This window comes from Corticium candelabrum, chromosome 9 (assembly GCF_963422355.1).
Source record: "Corticium candelabrum chromosome 9, ooCorCand1.1, whole genome shotgun sequence".
Classification (NCBI taxonomy): Eukaryota; Metazoa; Porifera; class Homoscleromorpha; order Homosclerophorida; family Plakinidae; genus Corticium; species Corticium candelabrum.
The window spans coordinates 7578211-7597596 of NC_085093.1; the positions used below are offsets into that span (position 1 = coordinate 7578211).

At 42.9% G+C, this 19386-nt stretch overlaps 1 protein-coding gene across 2 annotated transcripts; it reads left to right on the forward strand.

The window, feature by feature from the left end:
- Positions 1-6382: 6382 nt before the first annotated feature.
- LOC134184418 (tetraspanin-9-like) lies at positions 6383-17129 on the forward strand. 2 transcript variants are annotated; one of them, XM_062652099.1, is made up of 6 exons: positions 6384-7100; positions 7153-7205; positions 7271-7345; positions 15913-15981; positions 16042-16275; positions 16336-17129. In XM_062652099.1, exons 1-6 carry the CDS (start codon positions 7058-7060, stop codon positions 16573-16575), a joined length of 714 nt encoding a protein of 237 aa, XP_062508083.1. In that variant the 5' UTR covers positions 6384-7057; the 3' UTR covers positions 16576-17129. The 2 variants fall into 2 exon arrangements, with proteins under 2 accessions (XP_062508082.1, XP_062508083.1); XM_062652098.1 differs by having other exon boundaries at positions 6383-7205.
- Positions 17130-19386: the final 2257 nt, after the last annotated feature.

Consider the following 19386-nt stretch of genomic DNA (forward strand, 5'->3'; position numbering starts at 1 on the left):
TTTGCCTGTATCGTAGATTGGTTGTATTGAAATATATATTTGGCTATAATTTTTTTAGCCATATATATATATTCTTATTGCAGATAACAACTACCCGCTCCCTGCCAAAGTTGGCAAATCCCAAAAGTCAAACTCAGTGTCAAATCGCAAACTAGTGCAAATCAGACGTGCATTAAACTGAAATAAGCGAACTGAAAGCTGTTGCAGTAAGTTACTGACTACCCTACTAAAACTTATTCTGCTCTTTGCTGTGGTCTTGGACGCGATAACCTTCAAAGTGGCAAGACTGGAAGACGTCCACAAACCAAAAGACTCCACTATTATTGGGTAGAAGTAACCTCCTGTCGCATTGACTTCGCTGTCGTGTCGATGGTCTTTCTCTTCTTCACCAGCCATTGCAGCGGCTCCAGCAGAAATGGCGGATTTAGCGACGTACGCCGACTGCATGGTGTTTCTTATCGAAACGTCGAAATAACCTGGTCGTCCATCAGCGAAATCTGGATGAAAGATATCTCCAGGGCGGCTATTATATATATGTAATTATATATTTATATAAACACACTTTATTCAAAAAACATGTCAGTACAGTCTAGAGCCAGTCTGTGCCATATCATTTTGGCATTATATAGCCAGAGTTTCACCGACAGTTGTTCATGTATGTTGCTGACTGCCTGGCTGACTGTCAAATTTCTTTTGAAAGATAGACGTCGTGCGATAGTCTTCAATACTTCCAAACTGTGTGGTGACCACAAGCCAAGAGATTCGCACACAAGAGGGTGGAAATACTCCCAGTTGATGTGACATTGGCTTCATGACGTTGGTCTTTTTCCCTTTCTCCAGCTGCAGCTGCATTTCCTACATTGTAAGCTGTTTGGGTGTAGCATATGACGGTTGCACTGTGTTCCTCACTGTTACATCAAACTAGGTGGCACAGCCTTGTTCGAAGCCAGGGTGGAAAATATCACCCGATCTGGCACAAGTATCAGTGTTGCAGCATTGTGCCTTACGGCAGTTGCCATTATCCACAAGCAAAGCGTGAAAAAGAACATTGCGTAAGGCGTCATGTCGGCGTGTTCTGGCCACATCCAAGCAAGTGGTCGCCAAATTTATCTAAGATCTGTCCACAGGAACAGCGCTTGGAACCCAAATCTGCCGGAAAAAGTGGGTTGCCCAACCAGATGTGCAATGATACCACACACTCTCTATGGGGCATGGTGAGGTCAGTGTTGGGGTTGGGTATTGCCCGCAGCCATGCTCCAGCATGCTGTGCGGATATCGTGTTAAGTCGGGCACGATCACGTAAGCTGGTGTTGTCTTTAATTGAGTGCCACATTGTGGAGTCAAGCAAAGACTGAAGTTGGTGTTGACTAGTTGTAAGAACGTCAATCTTAGCTGTCGGTAGAAGAGTACGGAGATGATCTTGTACGACTGATCTGCCTTTGAGGCTGAGACCTTGGTCAAGAGATGAGCTGGGGATGATGGCAGACTGTTGCATTCCAGACAGTAGTTGAAGAACCAGCTCACATGACGAGTTACAGCTTGCAAGGAAAGCTGCCGGTGCTGTTCTTGTTGATTCACGAAGGCCCAGACCACTCAATCGTACTGGCAGGGTGGCCTGTTTCCAGAAGAGGTCTGGTATTGAGGAATGAATGATGGACTTGAGCGATGACCGTAGACCAGCGTCAAATCTGGATAGTTGACTTTCGATTACATCAGATGGAACTGTACTGATTAAGTGATTGATTTTGCACAAAGAAAGACAAGAGCGTAAGAGATGAAGTTCCACCTGAGAGTTCCCTAAATCTGACAAAAGTTGTTGACATTCCAGATCTCTGTCAACACGTTTAGCTAAAGAATTGTTGACAAACTCTTTTGAACCACATACGGGTGATCCTACAAACTCAGCCCCATCTTTGTTGGCATCAACACGCTGAACATCGCTTGGGATCTCCAGAAAGGATTGGTCTCCTGAAGGCCAGAACACTTCGCATTTGGCTGCATTTAGCTGCAATTCAAAAGAAGTGCCAGCTGATTGCAATTTCCTCAGAAGAGATGCAACTTCAGGACAGATTCCAATGAAAATTCCATCATCCAGGTACCACAACTGTAATGCAATCTCTGGGGTTGGACCCAACTCGTCCATTAGCTCCATTACAACAAGCGAGAATAACAGTGGACCCAAAGGGTCTCCCTGTTGAACACCGGCTGAGGATATGAAACGGCAGTTTCCAAATCGAGCTCACCAATTGTGTGATAGCACCAGAGAACCCAAGAATACAGTTCAGGAAGTTCTCTTCGTAATCGATTTAGAAATGAGTGTCGATCACAATTGTTGAAGGCATAGCCATGTCTATTTTAAGGCAGCACAAATTGGGAATGTTATCATTAGTATTGATGAAGTAGCTGAGGGTATGTATGGCAGCTTCTAAACCCCAGAAACTCCAACTCCAACTTGCTTATAGGGAAGGAAAATAGTAGGTAGCTTTGATCGAACAGCAGCACAACAAACACAACGGAAATGCAACGAGTCAAGCTCTCAAGGCAATTCTGCGCTGATGGAGCTGTGGTTCCCACAATTGCATCTAGCAGTTGCTGTGGGCATAGTTTGGAATATCCAGGACTTGAGGCTCTGGGAAATTTCTTGAGAGTTTCTAAGACAAAATCAGAGTCGGGACACAGAGGAGCGGTCAGCGGATCAGTCCATTCTGGTAGCTGGTGACTTGGATGACGACGATGAAGTTCCTCCAGGGCCTTGGTATTATCTTCTCGTAGGCAACCTTGAGAGTTTGGTGATCTCATAGCATCACGGAAGCGTCCCTCCCTGGCAAGAAATAGAGCTCTTTTGGTATTTAGTTGACGTTGTGAAAATCTTCAATACCAAAAGCTCGATGGAGATCCATATAGGACCATGCCCATTTCTATTGTGCGACCCGGATTAGAAGCCTTGCTACACTCGGCAATTAATTAACGTTGGGCTTTTTTGAAGTGACAGGACTCTTGAGGAACTTGCGAGGAATGTACTGTAGTAACGGATAGAAGCAAAACCACGTTATGACCTTTGCATGTATTGACTTTGCAGGCAAGAGGAACTAAGGTCATATCAGGTAACATCTGGAAATCTGACGGGATTTTGGGCATGCAAATACTTGTCCCACTTTTTTTACTGACTTGTTGATGGAGGTTCAGGTATTGCTAATAGGAAATGTTTGACAGTAAATGAGAACTAAGAAACAGTGTAGCCGGCCGATAGTTTTAGTGGATTCAGTCATGTCTGTACCAATATATACTAGTACTTATGTCAGTTTGATATGCCAAGAGCAAGGACTAATGTTGTTTGTTGTTCACCTCTACACTTTTGCTTATAACTTTTGGAACTCTTCCTGTATCATTATACAATCTTTCTGTTGACTAGCTCTTCTAAAGTACAGGGTTTGTTGTTTTTGCTGTAATTTTGATTGTGTCTCATTGTTCATTACGTGCTTTTATTTGCATTTACAGGAATGCCTTGATACTAGCTTTCCCTATTAGGCTGTTATCTATGCAATACAATATGATATAATACAATACGATATTCAAAATTAGTACTTCCACCAGAGAGCAATTGCCAAGAACTTCTGGTACAGGTGTCACAACCACGAGGGATCACAAGCAGTAACAGGGAACCCGGGGTCGGTGATTTAACTGATTGACAGGGCATGATGAACGTGTAATCAAAGCGTGTGATCAAAAGCATGTGACTAACATTGCATGATCGAGCAACGAGGGAAGGTATATAATAGAGGTTGTAATAGCTAGCGGGAGTCATTGGTAGTTTGTTGCATATACATGTAGTAGCAGTGTAATGTATCTAGAGAGTTGCTGAATGCGGATCAGTTATCTAGCTAGAGGTGCATTGGTTAAGTCAATAAATGACTTCTTCAAAGACAACGACTCTGGCATATCGCTTCGTTTGCATGGACCAAGTTTTATACTACTAGCTGTATTCCTGTCTTTCTAATACTGCGTGCAACATTTGGGGGCTCAGGCGGGAAAGACAGCTGTTACCAAGTAGCAAGAAGAAACAGGAGGTCAGTGAACACATGAGAAAGCGATGACTAGTGTGATTGAGATGGGATGTGGAATGGGATATGAGGGAAAAGAATTGCAGGAATTTGTGAGAGAGCAGCAGATGTTAGACCGAAAGGAAAGGGAAAGAGAGAGAATGAGCGATGAAGAAATATGGTTAGAGAGCAAGGAGCAAGAACGAGAAGCACAGCGACGCAGTTGAAAGGCTGTCGAGGAAAGGAAGTATGAGTTGGAGAAGAAGAGGTTAGAATTGGAAAGTAAAAAGATTGTTCTGACGTTGGTCACTGTAAAGGACAAGCCGAAAAGCATGGCGAAGCTACCAGAGCTCCCACCCTTCCAGGATGGCAAAGATGAATTATAAAGCTATTTGCAAAGATTCAAACTTTTTACTAGAACCAGCAGATGGGGCAGTGATAAGTGGGAGCCTGACTTGTGCTTTGTTAACTGGTAGAGCTCTTGAAGTCTATTTGAGATGATCAGATGCAGCTGTGGTCAATTATGACTAACTCAGGGAAGTCTTATTGTGATCTTATGACCTAACAGATGATGGTTATTGCCTGAAATTTTGTCAGAGCAACCTGGTGTTAGGCTTGAATTTTCCTAGCAACAGGATGTTAGTCTCCCTGTAGATACACTACCTACCTAACTACCTACATTTGCTGTACAAATGTTATACCAAACCTTTCTATTTTGTGCTATCTCATACCAATCTCTTTGCATGTTAACGTTTTTCAGGTCTTTGTTTACTCTATCTTGCCAAATTTAGTGTCCATTTTATAGGTTAGTATGGTTTATTTGGAGCAGTACTAGTACAGTAGGCAGTTGCATTGAAATAATGAATATTGCAAGGCGTTATTATACAGTATTGTATTAATTTCACACCATGAAAAGTTCTTTTGCTGGTAGCTGACCAAAAAGCATACAGTTGGGCATCCTAGACTCAGCCATTTTACTAGTCACACACACACACACACACACACACACACACACACACACACACACACCACACACACACACACACACACACACACACACACACACACACACACACGCGCACACACACCAGATGCAAGCGTTCTTAGCTTAAGGTTAGAGCCACATTGAGTAAAGTTTCAGTTAGTGGTAGTATTCAATAATTGTGTTTGAAGAATTGACAGTATTAATTAATTAATTAAGAATTGACAGTCAAATTTCTCGAGAACAGTACTCTTTGTGTTTTGGTCTATGCTATTGGTTAGAATATGTAAGGCAGTTGTGTTGTGCTGTTGGCTTGTGTACCTTGAAACTGCAGTATGTACATACAGGCATCATTTAAAACCAACTCCTTTGCAGAATTAGTGGCTTTGTACTGATTTTTAGAAGGGCATGACAGCTGACAATTTCTGTGGCTTCAATATGTTCACAACAACAACTTCATTGTGTATTGCTGGATATTTTTATGTCACTAGTAATTTAAGCTGTGTTTACACCATTGCTTCTACAGCTATGAGCCTTCAAAATTCTGAACACCACATACGCTAGGAGGAGTAATTACGAATATACACGATGATTCTTTCTAGCTGTAAATGTATTTAAAATCCTACATAGTGCCTGTCGTTTTGTGTAACCGCAAAGTCCATAGGTGGTCTGTAGTTGTAAGTAGAGTCATCGTATACGGGACATAAAATGTCTCCTGGTTACGTAGTGTTAGATTCCTGTATAACTATCGTAAAACCAAGAAAACGATTGAATTCGGGTCAGCAGTTGCAGACAGGTGAATTCTGTTGTTAATTTCCGACAAGTTTGCAAACATAAATTACACCGTTCCGGTAATAAAACTCTCATGAAAGTTTCACGCATAGGATTGGCTGTTCGTTTATTGTCTTTGGTTGCCACGTACGACATAAAAAGGAATTAATTCTTCACGATTGGGCCACACAAAGGAGGCGTGACACATTCCTGCAGCGTGACAGACATAGCCAGCCACATAGTCCCCAGACCGGCAGCATAAGGCTCCACCTCTTTTTGGTAGCTGCGCTACGAGAATTTGGGTGGCCGTCCTGTACATGGTGTTTAGTCCTTTGCTCTACATAAGGGTTAGCACATAGAAACAATGCCTACTATGCACGTGCATGTTTTTCCAGCAACAACCAGATGGCGATTCAGGTGCGATGCAGTACTTGTAACATTTTGCTTGTTCCAGTGTTTCTGCATAGCGGTTCTGCAGTCTTACAGCTTGAATTTTCTGTGTGCGTTCCTGAGCGGGCACGGTGTTGTTGCAAAATCACTAGTGCTCCTCAGGAATTTGGGAAGGGAATGTGCATTGTCCATGACGGCGTCTGTTTGTCGGACGAAGCGACTGACCTGTAAGTACACTAGTGCGTCTTTATTCATTTTTGTTACAGTATCCTGAACAGAGACTCCTAATCTCCATGTGCTTGTGCATGTTTTTCCACATTGATGTTTGTTTGACTCTGGCGGCTCTCAACTCAAATGATGGCGGTTAGACGTATTACTGTGTAAATACAGTAGGCGTAACCACCACGTGAAGGGATTTTCAATGGTGTCAAATTCATGAGTGTTCCTCAGCTGCCTTACACACACTATACACGTCTTAGCACCTGTGGTGTCCATGTGCACCAGCCGAGGGTTTAGCACTGTATAGTGCTTCTCTATTCATTTAGATAGTTGTGAGAACTAGGATGTAAAATTAGTGCTAATGTCTTACAAGTATATTGGTGTGAATATGAAAGTCATGATTTGCTGGTTATAACATGAGTTGTACCAAATCTACATAGGTAGTAAATCAGTACATTTCATCGACTGATACCACAGCATATCCTGATTTGATACATTCCTGATTTGATACATTAATACTATGCGTCTTGAGAAATACCCCTAATTTGTGGAAATGAGAATTTCTGTAATAGAATGTCAAATGGTTGTGATGAAATTGTTTGACTCTTCTGTTGATTTGTGTTTTTGAAGTCTTGTTTTTTTGTTGCAGAGTTTTATGATTTTTGTCATCTGCTTTGGAGGGGTTATGTTTCTTAATGGCAAGTGGCTTCGTATTGTTTATGGATAGTTTGTGTACTGTGTCTTGTATAGGGTTCTTGGGATGCTGTGGTACGCTTAACGAAAATAAATGTATTCTCAAAATGGTCAGATTGTTGTGTAACTCAGAGGTTGATCAATGGATGCTAAATATTTTTGGGAATTGTTGTAGTTTTGTTGTCTTACCATCCTTCTCATATTGGGAGAAATTGGATTATCTCTTGTGGTGTGGCTTTTGCAAGATGATGTAAGCTCAGATGTTGTTATTCAGCAGTCAGTAACAGCATTATGGAATTGGCACTGTTATTTGTTAAAAGTAGTATTTGTATTCTACATCTTCACTTTGTACATGTCATCTAGCTGCCAAATCTAACTCAACACACATGGCGCGCATGTACCATCTCTGTTACACAAATGTAATCTAAATTTGTTACATCTACCTTTCTCTCAAAACACATGTACTCTGTGTATACATATTATAACAGAAATTAATAGTAGTGTGTGTAATAACTACGTTGTGCTGCAGTGGACAAGTTGGAGTTGGAGAAGGTGGTTTGGAGGCAGACGTGCTTTGCCTTTCCACATTCATGATGAGAACAAAGACAGAAATGATTTGTGCTGTCTCAAAACAGAGATGTGTTTTTAACAACTGCAATGGATTTTTTCTTCTTAATTATGTCATTTTGAAATCTTCTCTTGGGTAAAGTGGTCTGACAACGCTGCTAGAGAACTGCATTTCGGTCATCATCACCTTGCCTCTCTACTAGTGGAGTAGAACAAGGTGACTTACTGGGCCCACTTCTCTTTTCTCTCATCGTGATGGAATTCTTAGATGATATTCGTGAAATACTGGGTTTGGAGTTGCAGCTGTGGTACCTCATTGGCGGTGCTGATTTTGTCATTTGTAAACCACCTAAAGGCACGAGGTCCGACATCTGGTTTGCATTTAGACCATGAGAAATGTGAACTTTTTTGGCCATTTCGACACAGGATTTTACTAACTTCAACTCTGCTATACATCAAATAAACATTACTATAGCTGATGCAAGATTACTTGGTGCTCCAATAATGAGGCATTATTTTTCTGATTTTATTCATGCGGACAAGATTCTCCATTCTCAGTCTCATCTGATGACCGTAATGATCCTCAGGTAGAATTACATTGATTGACTAGTTGTCTCCGTGAACTATCTTTTGAGAACAACATCACCTGGCAGATCTGAAATCAGTAGTTTGTTTGATTCTGGTCTACGTGAAGCCTTTAGACACTCACTTGTTCATCAGACTTGTCTTGGTCACAGGCTACACTTCCTAGTCCGTCTTGAATTACAGGAAGCCAGTAACTTTGCTGCTGCAGCTTTTCTTGGCAGTTGCAACTCTACTTGCACTCTGATAGCAGCTCTACTGAAGTATCAACAGCCATTGAGACATTCATTTACTGTTCACCAGTTAACATTGTTGGAGGAGATGCAGCTAAACTACAGTTCACACTCCTTTGTAACAATGCAGACATTGAGTTTAGCAATGGCAATGTTCACTTATTGATTATGCTAAGCTTAGAGCAGTCAATTCTCAAGTAGTATTAGAGATCAAGCATGTAGTTTGATCATCACTGTCATCAACTCACTCAGGTTCATAGCTTCGGGCGATCCCTAATCTCAAAATCAGCCTGTCCATCCTTAGAGAAGAGATCCTAATGCAAAGTGCACACCATGGTACCAACTGGTAATACGCTGTAATCCTGATGTTATCACCGAAAGATTCCGGGTGTATTACGTCGTGGACACGCAGTAATACCAGCAAGAAATTGCATTGCACTTAATACCTATATTTATTCTTATAATACTGATTTATCTGTCAAAGTGTAGTAGTTAGCCGGGTTAATCCAGGGACTCTGGTGTGACTGAAGGCGGACTACAGGATGTGTTGTACACGTAGCAAAGCATTGTAGCAAATATACTACATTTCTGGCAACAAGGACGAGATTATGGCTGAACGTGAACCAAACCCGGAAGAGGGACGGCAGCAAGTCAATCTGCAAGTAGGATAGGATTTCTCGCGACTAGTCTTACCAGTCAGTCACTTCAAAGAGTACAAGGCGTCATCTCAAGATTGGTCTAATCTACCAGGAGAGATTAGAACAGTTTTTCATCACGAATGGGATCACACATGAAGATGTACACAGAAAGCGCGACATATTGCTAAATTCTTGTGGGAAGGCAACATACCATCTGATTTGTAGCCTTGTAGCACCTCTAAACCAGCCGACACACTGTACATGAAACTTTGCGAGAAGCTGCAGAAGCACTGTAGCCCGAAACCCAGTGACGGTACAACGATACCTGGTTAACACCCGTTCACAACAACCAGTTGAGGAAGTGGTAACGTTTGTAGCTAAATTACGAGAGATAGGAGAACACTGGGAGTTTGGGGACAGGCTGGATGAACATCTGCGTGACCAACTTGTGTGCGAATAGCAGATGAACATGTGAAGCAGAGGCTATTCACGGAGATGGCGCTCATGTTTCAGAAAGCAATGGACATTACACGTGGCATGGAAACCACAGGAAAGAATGTGGCAGCAGTTCATGGCACTATCGCAAACCAGGAGAGGCGGCAATACAAGTGGCCAATATAATCACAGTGAGGAAGGGGGAGTCTGGAAATTTGGGAAGGACACCCTGTTACAGATGATGCGGCACTAGCCATTCGGCAGGAAAGTATTGTTTCGAGGACAGTGAATGCCACTTATGCCAGGGGAGAGGGCACATTGCAAGGATGTGTCACCTAAGAAGAAAGCAGAACAGGCAGGCAGGATTGGCATGAAGAGGCCACACAAGACACAGAAGGTAGAGGAAGACCACAACCAAGAGGAGTTAGAATCAGAGGAAGAGTTGTGAATCACACGACAAGGGATCAAAGAATAGACCCCTCACAGTTCAGATAGTGGTGGGTGGTTGATGATTAGATATGGCTTTGGATACTGAAGCATCAGTGACCTCATTTTGGAAAAGACCTACCAACAACAATGACCAAATGGAAGGAAACCAGCTCTGAATCCGTCACGAAAGAGGCTACATACCTATACAGACAAGGTGAGTCCACTGTTGGGAGAGCTAGAAGTCAAAGTGAAATCAGGTCAAGAGAATGAAGAGGTTACTTTACTGCTCTTGGTGATAAAAGGGGAAGGTGTCAGTCTCCTAGGACGAGACTGGCTGAAGGAAATCAACCTGGAATGGAAAGAGTTTTCAAAATATCATCGACTGGAATAGATCAAGTAGTGAGGAGACACAAAAATCTTTTTGAACCGGGGCTGGGAACTTGTTAGGGACCAGAAGCAAAAATCGTAGTAGATGCAGCAGTTAGCCCCTGGTTTTGCAAGGCCAGAAGCATACTTTCACTTTGTGAGAACGGGTTAAGAAACGACAGGAAGCTGACGGCATTATCACCCCCTCTTACTCAGTCTGAATGGGTGACACGACACCTATAGTTCCAACAGTGAAGCTGGACAAATCAATCAGGATCTGTGGAGACTTCAAACAGACCATCAATAGGTCCGCCCGGTGTGATACCTATTCGGTTCCGAGTGTGGAAGACTTATTATTGGCAACCCTTTGTAGGGGGAAGTACTTCTCAAAGCTGGACTTTAGTCAGGCATATAATCAAGTACCACTGGATAATGCTTCCAGGAAATATACCACCATCAACACCTCAAGAGGTCTTTACGAGTACACTCAATTGCCATTCAGTATCGCATCAGCTCTGAGTATATTCCAGAGAGTACCGGAAGGAGTGCTGAAGGGAATACCACAAACAAGACATAGTACCGCCCCCATCTGTATAGTCGTTGATCGACAACATCCGTCTAGTCAATGGTCGACAAGAATCACTACTGTAACGAGAGGTTTTGCCTCAGGTTAACAACTACTTGGATGATATTCTAGTAGCAACACAGTCAGAGCAAGAGCGTAGGCATGTTCTGGATAATGTGCTGAGCAGGCTGGAAGATGCAGGTGTCCGATTGAAGACAGACAAGTGCACCTTTATGACTAGGTCAGTTAACTACTTGGGATACGTTATTGATGAACAAGGACTGCAACAAGATCCCATCAATGTCAGACAATCAGTGAAGGAATCACCGGAACCAAAAGATGTGACTGAACTCCGAATCTTTCTGGGCTTAATCAACTACTATAATCGATTCATGCTTAATCTTGCCAACATCTTGGCATCCTTATATCATTTAGTTCGCAAGGGGGCGAAATAGGAATGGAATAAGAAGCAGAGCATGGCCTTTGAAGAAGCAAAGCAACAGTTGATATCTATGATGGTATTGGCTCACTATGATCCAGTCAAGCACCTGGTGTTGGCTTGTGATGCCTCACCATATGGTTTGGGAAGCGTATTATCACACAAGATGGAGGATGGGAGTGAGCGCTCAGAGCCGTATATAGAGAGTTTTGACAACCCGGATTAGGAGTGCCATTTGTGTCCAGTAGTACAAAATTTGGACTATTTAGCTCTGGTTAACACGATGACTGCGGGTCCGGGGATTAAGGAAGAAGAGTGTACGTGTGCTTGTGATGTACATAGTGACGTGTTTTGACGGGTTAGACAGTAGTGAACTCTGTACAGTGTAGTAACGTCTGTTTCTGTTATGCTGCGGGAAAAGTGCACAGCTACTTCTCGCGCAGGTCGGTTACTTCAAGAGTACTTGGCTCTGTTGGGTGAAACGCATTCTAGCTGAGACAGGGTGTCAGGTGAGGAAACCTCATCATCACAATTTTCCTGCATCATATAAACTGCATCCATCTCTCCTTCAGAACCAACAAATAGTGTTTTTGATAATTATCAAAGTGAACAAGTGCATTTATTTCATCACAACTCCGAATTTATATATTTTAGGAATTGCTCACTGACATTGAAGAACAAAATGGAAGAGCAGTAGGAATGATCCAATGAGACGAAGGGGAGCTTCTGATTCTGGATGTACTCTTTGTGTTGAAGGAGACTTTCTCCGAAAGACAGCTTTGCGATGAGGGAATATTGTCAGAATGGCATTTCCTTTCAGCTCTCTCTTCCCGTCAGCTCTCGAATTAAGACTCATAGAAATGAACCTAAAAGCAAAGCAAGTAAAGAAACAACATGCCTTCTACATTACCTGGCAGAGAAATGACCTCGTTGTAGATGACACCCAAAAACGTCGCCTCACTTTTGCCTCCCAAATCTTCCTCGCAGGGTTTTTCGGAAAATGATGCAGCTTGTACCCTTTTGCTGCATCCCCAATCACAACAGCAAGGCATTCTGCAAGCATTGACTAAACAAAGCGACTATCTTTGTATTTCCCGGATCCATTCAATGTACAACTGGACACAAAATGGCGCCCATAAAGTCACGTGACCAAATTGTCATGTTGCAACTCTCTCTATGCGGCTGTGAGCGCCCAATTGCATTCGCCTCACGCTCACTGAATGACACAAGTATATTTTGGGGAGAGACATCACGTTGCTCACAGATCACAAACCAATGTTGGGTTTACTCAAGGCAGAGAAAAGTATTCCAGCCACAGCATCATCAAAGATGCAGCATTACACATTGAAATTGGCAGGACACTATTACAATCTGCAATAACGAGCAGGGTCCAAACACAGCGATGTATTGAGCTACTTACCGGTACCGACCACCAGATCACTGGTAGAAATACCTTGGGAAATCATTTTAACTATACAACTATTGGACGCTTTGCCAGTTACAGCCAAACAGATAGCAAACATGACATCTTGAGATCTCTGTTTTTCTCAGGTATGACACTGGATACTAACAGGGACCATGTCAGTCGCCAAGGAGACAGGAGGACTCCCAGTTTGCAGAACTGCTGGCTCTGTGGCAGAGACAAAGGGAACTAATGTACAGCAAGGCTGCATATTGGGGGACATCATGTGGTGATACCCACCCCCCTCGAAGGGCAGAACAAGACTACTGGAGACGTTATATGAAAGGCATCCTGGGGTCTGTCAGACCAAAGCCCTTGCTAGGAGTTTCCTGTGGTGACCGGGAGTGGACACAGCCATGGAACGAATTACCAAGGCATGCCAGACATGTCAAGAAACAAGGAAGTCACCAACAAGAGCCCATTACAACCCTGAGGAGGGCCACAGAAGCCATAGACACAGCTCCATTTTGATTATGCTGGACCTTTCATGGGAAAGATATTTTTAGTAATTATCGATGCCATGTCTGAATGGATGGATGTACACTTATTAGCACAGCCACCAGCCAAGCCACTATTGATGAAGTTAGAGCCTCAATAGCCATACATGGAATTCCGGATTGGATTGTCTCGGATAGCAGTTGTTTTACTTGTGCAGAGTTTGAATTGTTTTGCATGGCTAATGGAATCATTCATACCAAAACAGCCCTCTACCACACAGCCTCCAATGGACTGGCAGAGCGAGGAGCACAAACATTTAAGGAGGGGGTGAAGAAAATGAAGAGAGGAACGTTAGAAGAAAGGCTGCAAAGTTCCTGATGGCCTACCAAAAGACGCCACACACCACAATGGGAGTGACACAGGCGGAATTGCTGTTAGGATGGAGACCAAAAACGTTGCTGGACCACATCCGCCCTGATCTCTCAGCCAATGTGAGGTCAAAACAAACCAAGCAGAAAGACCAGCATGACCAACACAGCAAGGCCGGGAGCTTCTTAGCAGGTCAAGCCATTTACATTCGAAATTTCGACCAGGTCCCAGATGGTTAGCGGCTACAATTGAAAGCCAACAAGACCGTATTCACAACCAACTATTAGGGAACACTGATGAATAAACATCAAGGGCACAGGACCGACTCCAACGAGAAGAAGAAAGATAATCAGATGTGGAAGACGCCGGAAAAGAGCCCTACAACGCAACAGAACAGGACGTGATCGAGGAAGGAGTGGAACTGGACAACAAGGTAGACAAAGATACGGAGGCTGAAAAGACAGCAGACTCCTCAATCAGCCCTGAACTGCCTACAACTCCAAGAGCTGGAAACGACAGTGAAGTGGGGGTACATCATTCCCAACACATGAGGAAGCCATCTGAAAAACTGGACTAATAAGTTTCTGTGGTTGTTTTGTTTGGTTTTTGTTTACTAGTTAACGGGGTTAATCCGGGGACTTTGGTGTGATGTAAGCCGGACTGCAGAATGCAGTGTGTTGTACACGTAGCAATTAAAGCAGAGTAGTAAACATAGTACAGAAAGCTAAAATACCACATAGAATAACAAGAGTCAACTGTTTGTTCAGAGTCTAAAAACTGATACTAGGTGAATTTCCGGAGCATGGTCTTCTGATTTTCTTCTCGTAGGGATTCTCTGAGCTGCCTATGTGCGTGGTCTGTCAAATTTATTGAAAGTTGTACAAATCTTCTAGCCATTTCAGTGAAATTAGATAGATGCAGCGCAGTTGAATACGCACAACAATGTTATTACTGCTGTTTGATTGGTCAAGAGGTAAGCAGTGGAATGGAAGCGTTGATTCCTCCTAGCAACTGCCCAAACTTGTAGAAAAATAGAATAGAAATGCCACGGGTCGTTGAGGACAATGGAGTAGCTAGAGGTGCATACTTGCAGTGGAGGAAACGCAATGAAGAAGTGGAACGGCGGATGACTCACAATTATACTTTAATGATAAATGCAACAAAGCAAACTCTAATTTACGTGTATACCGTCATTAATTAAGCTAGCGACTGAGAAAGTCTGCGATGTTGTTGTCTCCTTTTATCATCTCAATGCGCATCTTGAGGCCTTGAGGAGACAGACCCCAGAGGAGACACATCCCAGCGCATTACACAACTGTTATGTATTTTGTTTTATTCAGGTACTGTAATGGCTGGTGGTCTGTCTGGATTGTAAACTCACATCCGTATAAGTACCATGCATATTTCCCTACCGCCCATACTACAGCTAGACATCCTCTTTGATAGCTGAATATTGTCGCTCTGCATCGGTGAGCTTCTTCCTTCCCTTGTCAACTAGGAACAATTTCCGTCATGACATTGGAAGTAAGGCGGCTCCAACACTGACCTGATTCGTCGACGTGCAACGTATATGGCTTGTCATGATCGGGGAGGTGTAAGACAGGTCTACTTGTTACAGCATGTTTTAGCGCTGTATACTCTCTCTCTCTCTCTTGTGACTTTCCCACTGGATCGTGTTGGGTTGTCCCCTTTAGTAAGATTGGTCAGAATTACAGCCACCACGCTGAAGTTGGGAATGAAGTTTCTATAAAACCCCGCAGGACCTATGAAGGCTTGAAGCTCCTTCGTAGTTGTTAGTTGTGGTGTGTTGCATACTTTACTAATGTTCTCTACATTTGGTTCAATTATACCTTTGCTGATGTTGTGGCCAATGAAATCCAAAGTCTCAGCTCCGATCAAGCACTTTGATGGTCTCACTGTCAATCCTGCTTGAATCCGTTCCAATACCTAATTAAGAACAGTTACGTGGTTTTGCCACGTCCATGCATGAACTATGGGTGTCCTCCACATAGGAGTCTGCCCTACCCATCCCTTGAAATAACTTCAGGTCTGTGTAATGAAATTGCTGCTTTGGGTTTTACTGATTTTGCCAATACAGCTGTGTGGGTTGTTTGCAAATAGACATGACCTATGAGATCAACTGGTTGTTTCTATCAACGGACTTTCCACAATTAAGAGCTATGTAAATAACGCGTGAACGTTTAGTCTGTAGACTGGGCTTTCTTGAGCCTGGAGTAGACATGCAAGAAACACGGTTGAGTTTAGCAGGGATTTGAATTTGTGTTTGTTTTTAGATTGAGTCATACAAACAGAAGATGTGGAGAGGTTTTGGTGACCCTATTCGGATATATCTGCAAACGGAGGTGCTGGTGTGCTGGTGTTTTTGACTGAAGTTTGTGTAAGGACTTTGTTATCTTCTTTAGCTGGATTGCTGTGCCTATCTTCACAGTAATGTTCAAATAGAACATGAGCGAAAGTTCAAGTCTTTTCAGCATGGATCTTGTTACCGGGACAACTTAGTCAGATCTAATGACTTAGCCCTCAATGTTTCTTTGTCTGACATCATCAAGCCTGCGTGTCAAGAGGCAATTACGCGGTGGTTGACAGACCATAGGGCGGTGCTCAGTGTGGCTGGTTCACTGTTTATCTGTTTACAGGTTGGTGAAGTAGGATTGTTTTTCTAGTCGAAGTCACAAATTTTTGTTCTCCTAATGCAGATTGTGGCTATTATGTATGTCTGTTTTTTCCTTTGTTCGGATGATTCTAGTTCATTGAACTCTGCTGATCAACCGCTTCCACAAAGAAAGAAGCACCCTAACTTTGGCTTGGTGAACAACAGGGTTGTACCTCTTGAGCTTGAGGATTTTGATGATTCTGGTCATAGATACAACTTACACCAAACAACTGACGAACAGCTCGCACTGCAGCGGCGACCTGTACCACGTAGTGAAAGCTAGTAGTACGCTATCAATGGATATTTTGACGAACGTAGAGGATACAATTACACTACTGTAGCAAATAAACTCCAGGGACATGTTTTAGTGTACAATTTTTGAAGATTGTAACTAGGCGATATGGTGCAGTAATGGCAGTTGCGTTATAGCAGAGACCCTGAGAGGAATCCCCAAGGGAAAACCAAAGGCAACTTGCCATTGGATGATGAGTTGACTGACGTGCATTTGGCGGGCGCAGCTAGACGTGTGTGATCAGAGAAATTTAGTGGACAAGTGTGAGTTCCCAGCTTAACTGCTGCTGCTAGACAACAGAGTCTAGACATCCCTTAGGTTGGCGTACTATGTTTGTGTTGATATACGGAAGTCTTTTTCTTGATTATTTGAAATCTGTGTTTCATGAATGAATTCATAATAGCGGTTGTGCTGCATTAACATAAATCAATGAAGTATGTACTTGCTGTTAGAATGATATTGCCATAGAATGTAATTTCTGACGCTGCTGTACCTGGTTTTAATGAATTTCTACGCTGTGCACATGATTAGATTGATCTAGAGAAAAAATCATGCAGTGTCTTGGCTTAAAACCTATTGTGAAAGGGGATACCACTTTCTCTAGTTAAAGTGGAATACGTTCTAGGTGGCAGACAGCGGAAAGAAGTATCAAAGCGATGTCGTCAAGCCAGTACTTTCGACAACCATCTATAGTAGGAGCATCAGCAAGGAAAGCTCAACCTAAACGAAGCTTAACAAATCTTCAGTCAGGTGAAACTGCCAAGCATCGTCATATTCGAACAAGAGAGATGAAGGAGTCTTGCAGAGCTAAGCTAGATGCAAGACATCGATATATCTTGCGACTTGTTGCTGATTGTCTTTCTATTGAAATGACTGAAGGAGAAGAAGCAATACTGGATGAGAAGCAAGTAAGCTTTTCTTACAGTAACATAACTATTTTAATTAAATACACATTAAAGATGCCCACTCACGATTAATCGCGCACGCGCAGACACACTCACGCAAACTTGAAATCGTGCCTTTATGCACACATTTATCCATTTACCAGTTTGAGATAACATGCTGTTGAACGACAAAGCAATTTCTCGATCCGTTTCCTTGTTGCACGTGACCCAAAATGAGTGGAGCACAGAGCGCGCACTTTTAGCACGATGGCACCGGGAGAGACATCTACCACGTATGAAGTTGTAGACTAGCTTATCAGTGTACCAACGCATACATCTGACTTACAGTTGTTGAATTTCTGTGAAAAAGAAACACCTCTACCGGCGCATCGTCTGTCGCTACTGGTCTCGGCTATTACTCAATTCTAGCTAGCTCTTGCAGCTACCATGTAAAGACAAATGCACGATCTGCGTTGCCGGCGGCGTCCGGCACCTCTCCATGGCTTAGTTCACCCTTCGCGTTTCAGATGCCGATAAGTATGCTCTGTGCTCCACCCATTCGCGGGTCACGTGCAACTAGAAAACGATCGAGAAAGCGCTTTGTTGTTCAACAGCAAGCTATCTCAAGATGGTAAATGGTAAATGTGTAGATAAAGAACCTAACACACTTGCCGTTACTTTCCCCGAAAGGTCAAGTAGACCTACGATGAGCGAAACTGCCGTGGCGGACAAGAACGCGATTCGTCTTCCTCTTTATACTAGGAATAAAGACTATGTCATAGGACGTGGTGCACCCTAAGATGTTTGCTTGTTCCTGCTTTGTCATGACACAACTTGAAATTGTGGCAAATTTCAAGTCTGCATGGGTGTGCCTGCACGTGCGAGGTGAATCGTGAGCGGGCACCCTAGGTAACTGACATGCAAAAATCAAGAAAATTATTTTATTGCCTCTTCCGTTAGTTATTAACGTCCGTATGCTCCCAAAAATGAAATTTTTGTTTTGACGTTACAATAGTGAAGATATCGAGGCGCAAAGTTGCTTCCTGTTGTTTAGTAGGCGTACCCGTCGTGACGTAGTAGCAGGAACGGAAGTGGCAGGAACGGAGTTGCTACCTCGCATGCAGGCAACACAAAATGTCTTACGAGAGTACACCTCTCGTTGCTTGCTGGCTGCAGTAGTAATGTGCTCAGAAAGAAAGTGTGGCTTTGAATCGCTTCCATAATAATGCCAAGATGTGAAAGAAATGGGCAGTACGAGTGAAACCAGCAAGAAGTCTGTGGGATGGGTCAATTTCACGTTCAGACCCGTCTAGTGCGTATTCTCAACCGGAATGATTCAAAACGGAGGATAACGTTACTGTGAGGCTTTGGGCGTTATCTAAGCTAAACTGAGACTGAAGCCTGAAGCATGAAGCTGTGCGCTGGTGATTTGTACAAGGAAGCCAATGTAACGTGACAATGTGAGATCAACAAATATAGAAGAGGATAACGGATGAAAGAAAGAATAGGAAATGAAGGGTAAGTACAATTTTAACGATCGACAGAGTTGCTCGTGACAATTTTTTTACATTAGTTAGATACTGCTAGAACGTGGACGAGATGAGCTTCATTGTGCAGGAGATACCACACAGTGGCAGTATATCACCAACTCACAAGACTCCGTGTGCTGTAAGTGGGTTGGAGAGAACATGAGTTAAATCTAACTTACTTCATTTTTCATAAACAAACAAATAATTGAAAATCAGTTGCCCATGGTCAGAGTAAACAAGAGTATGAAATCTCCCTTTAACTCTAATGATTTATGATTCTCTAATTTATGAAGATGTTTAAAACTGCTGCAAAAGGATGGGTGTGAGGTATTGTTGATAATTGGTTACAATCTTCAGAAGTTTCAACACTCACAACCTACAACAAAAAT

Coding starts and splice junctions, on each gene's coding strand:
- LOC134184418 (XM_062652098.1), top strand. CDS start 7,098: ATGGCAAGTGGCTTCGTATTGTTTATGGATAGTTTGTGTACTGTGTCT. Junction 7,346..15,912: donor TGTGGCTTTTGCAAGATGAT/GTAAGCTCAGAT, acceptor GTTTGTTTTTAG/ATTGAGTCATACAAACAGAA. Junction 15,982..16,041: donor GGATATATCTGCAAACGGAG/GTGCTGGTGTGC, acceptor TATCTTCTTTAG/CTGGATTGCTGTGCCTATCT.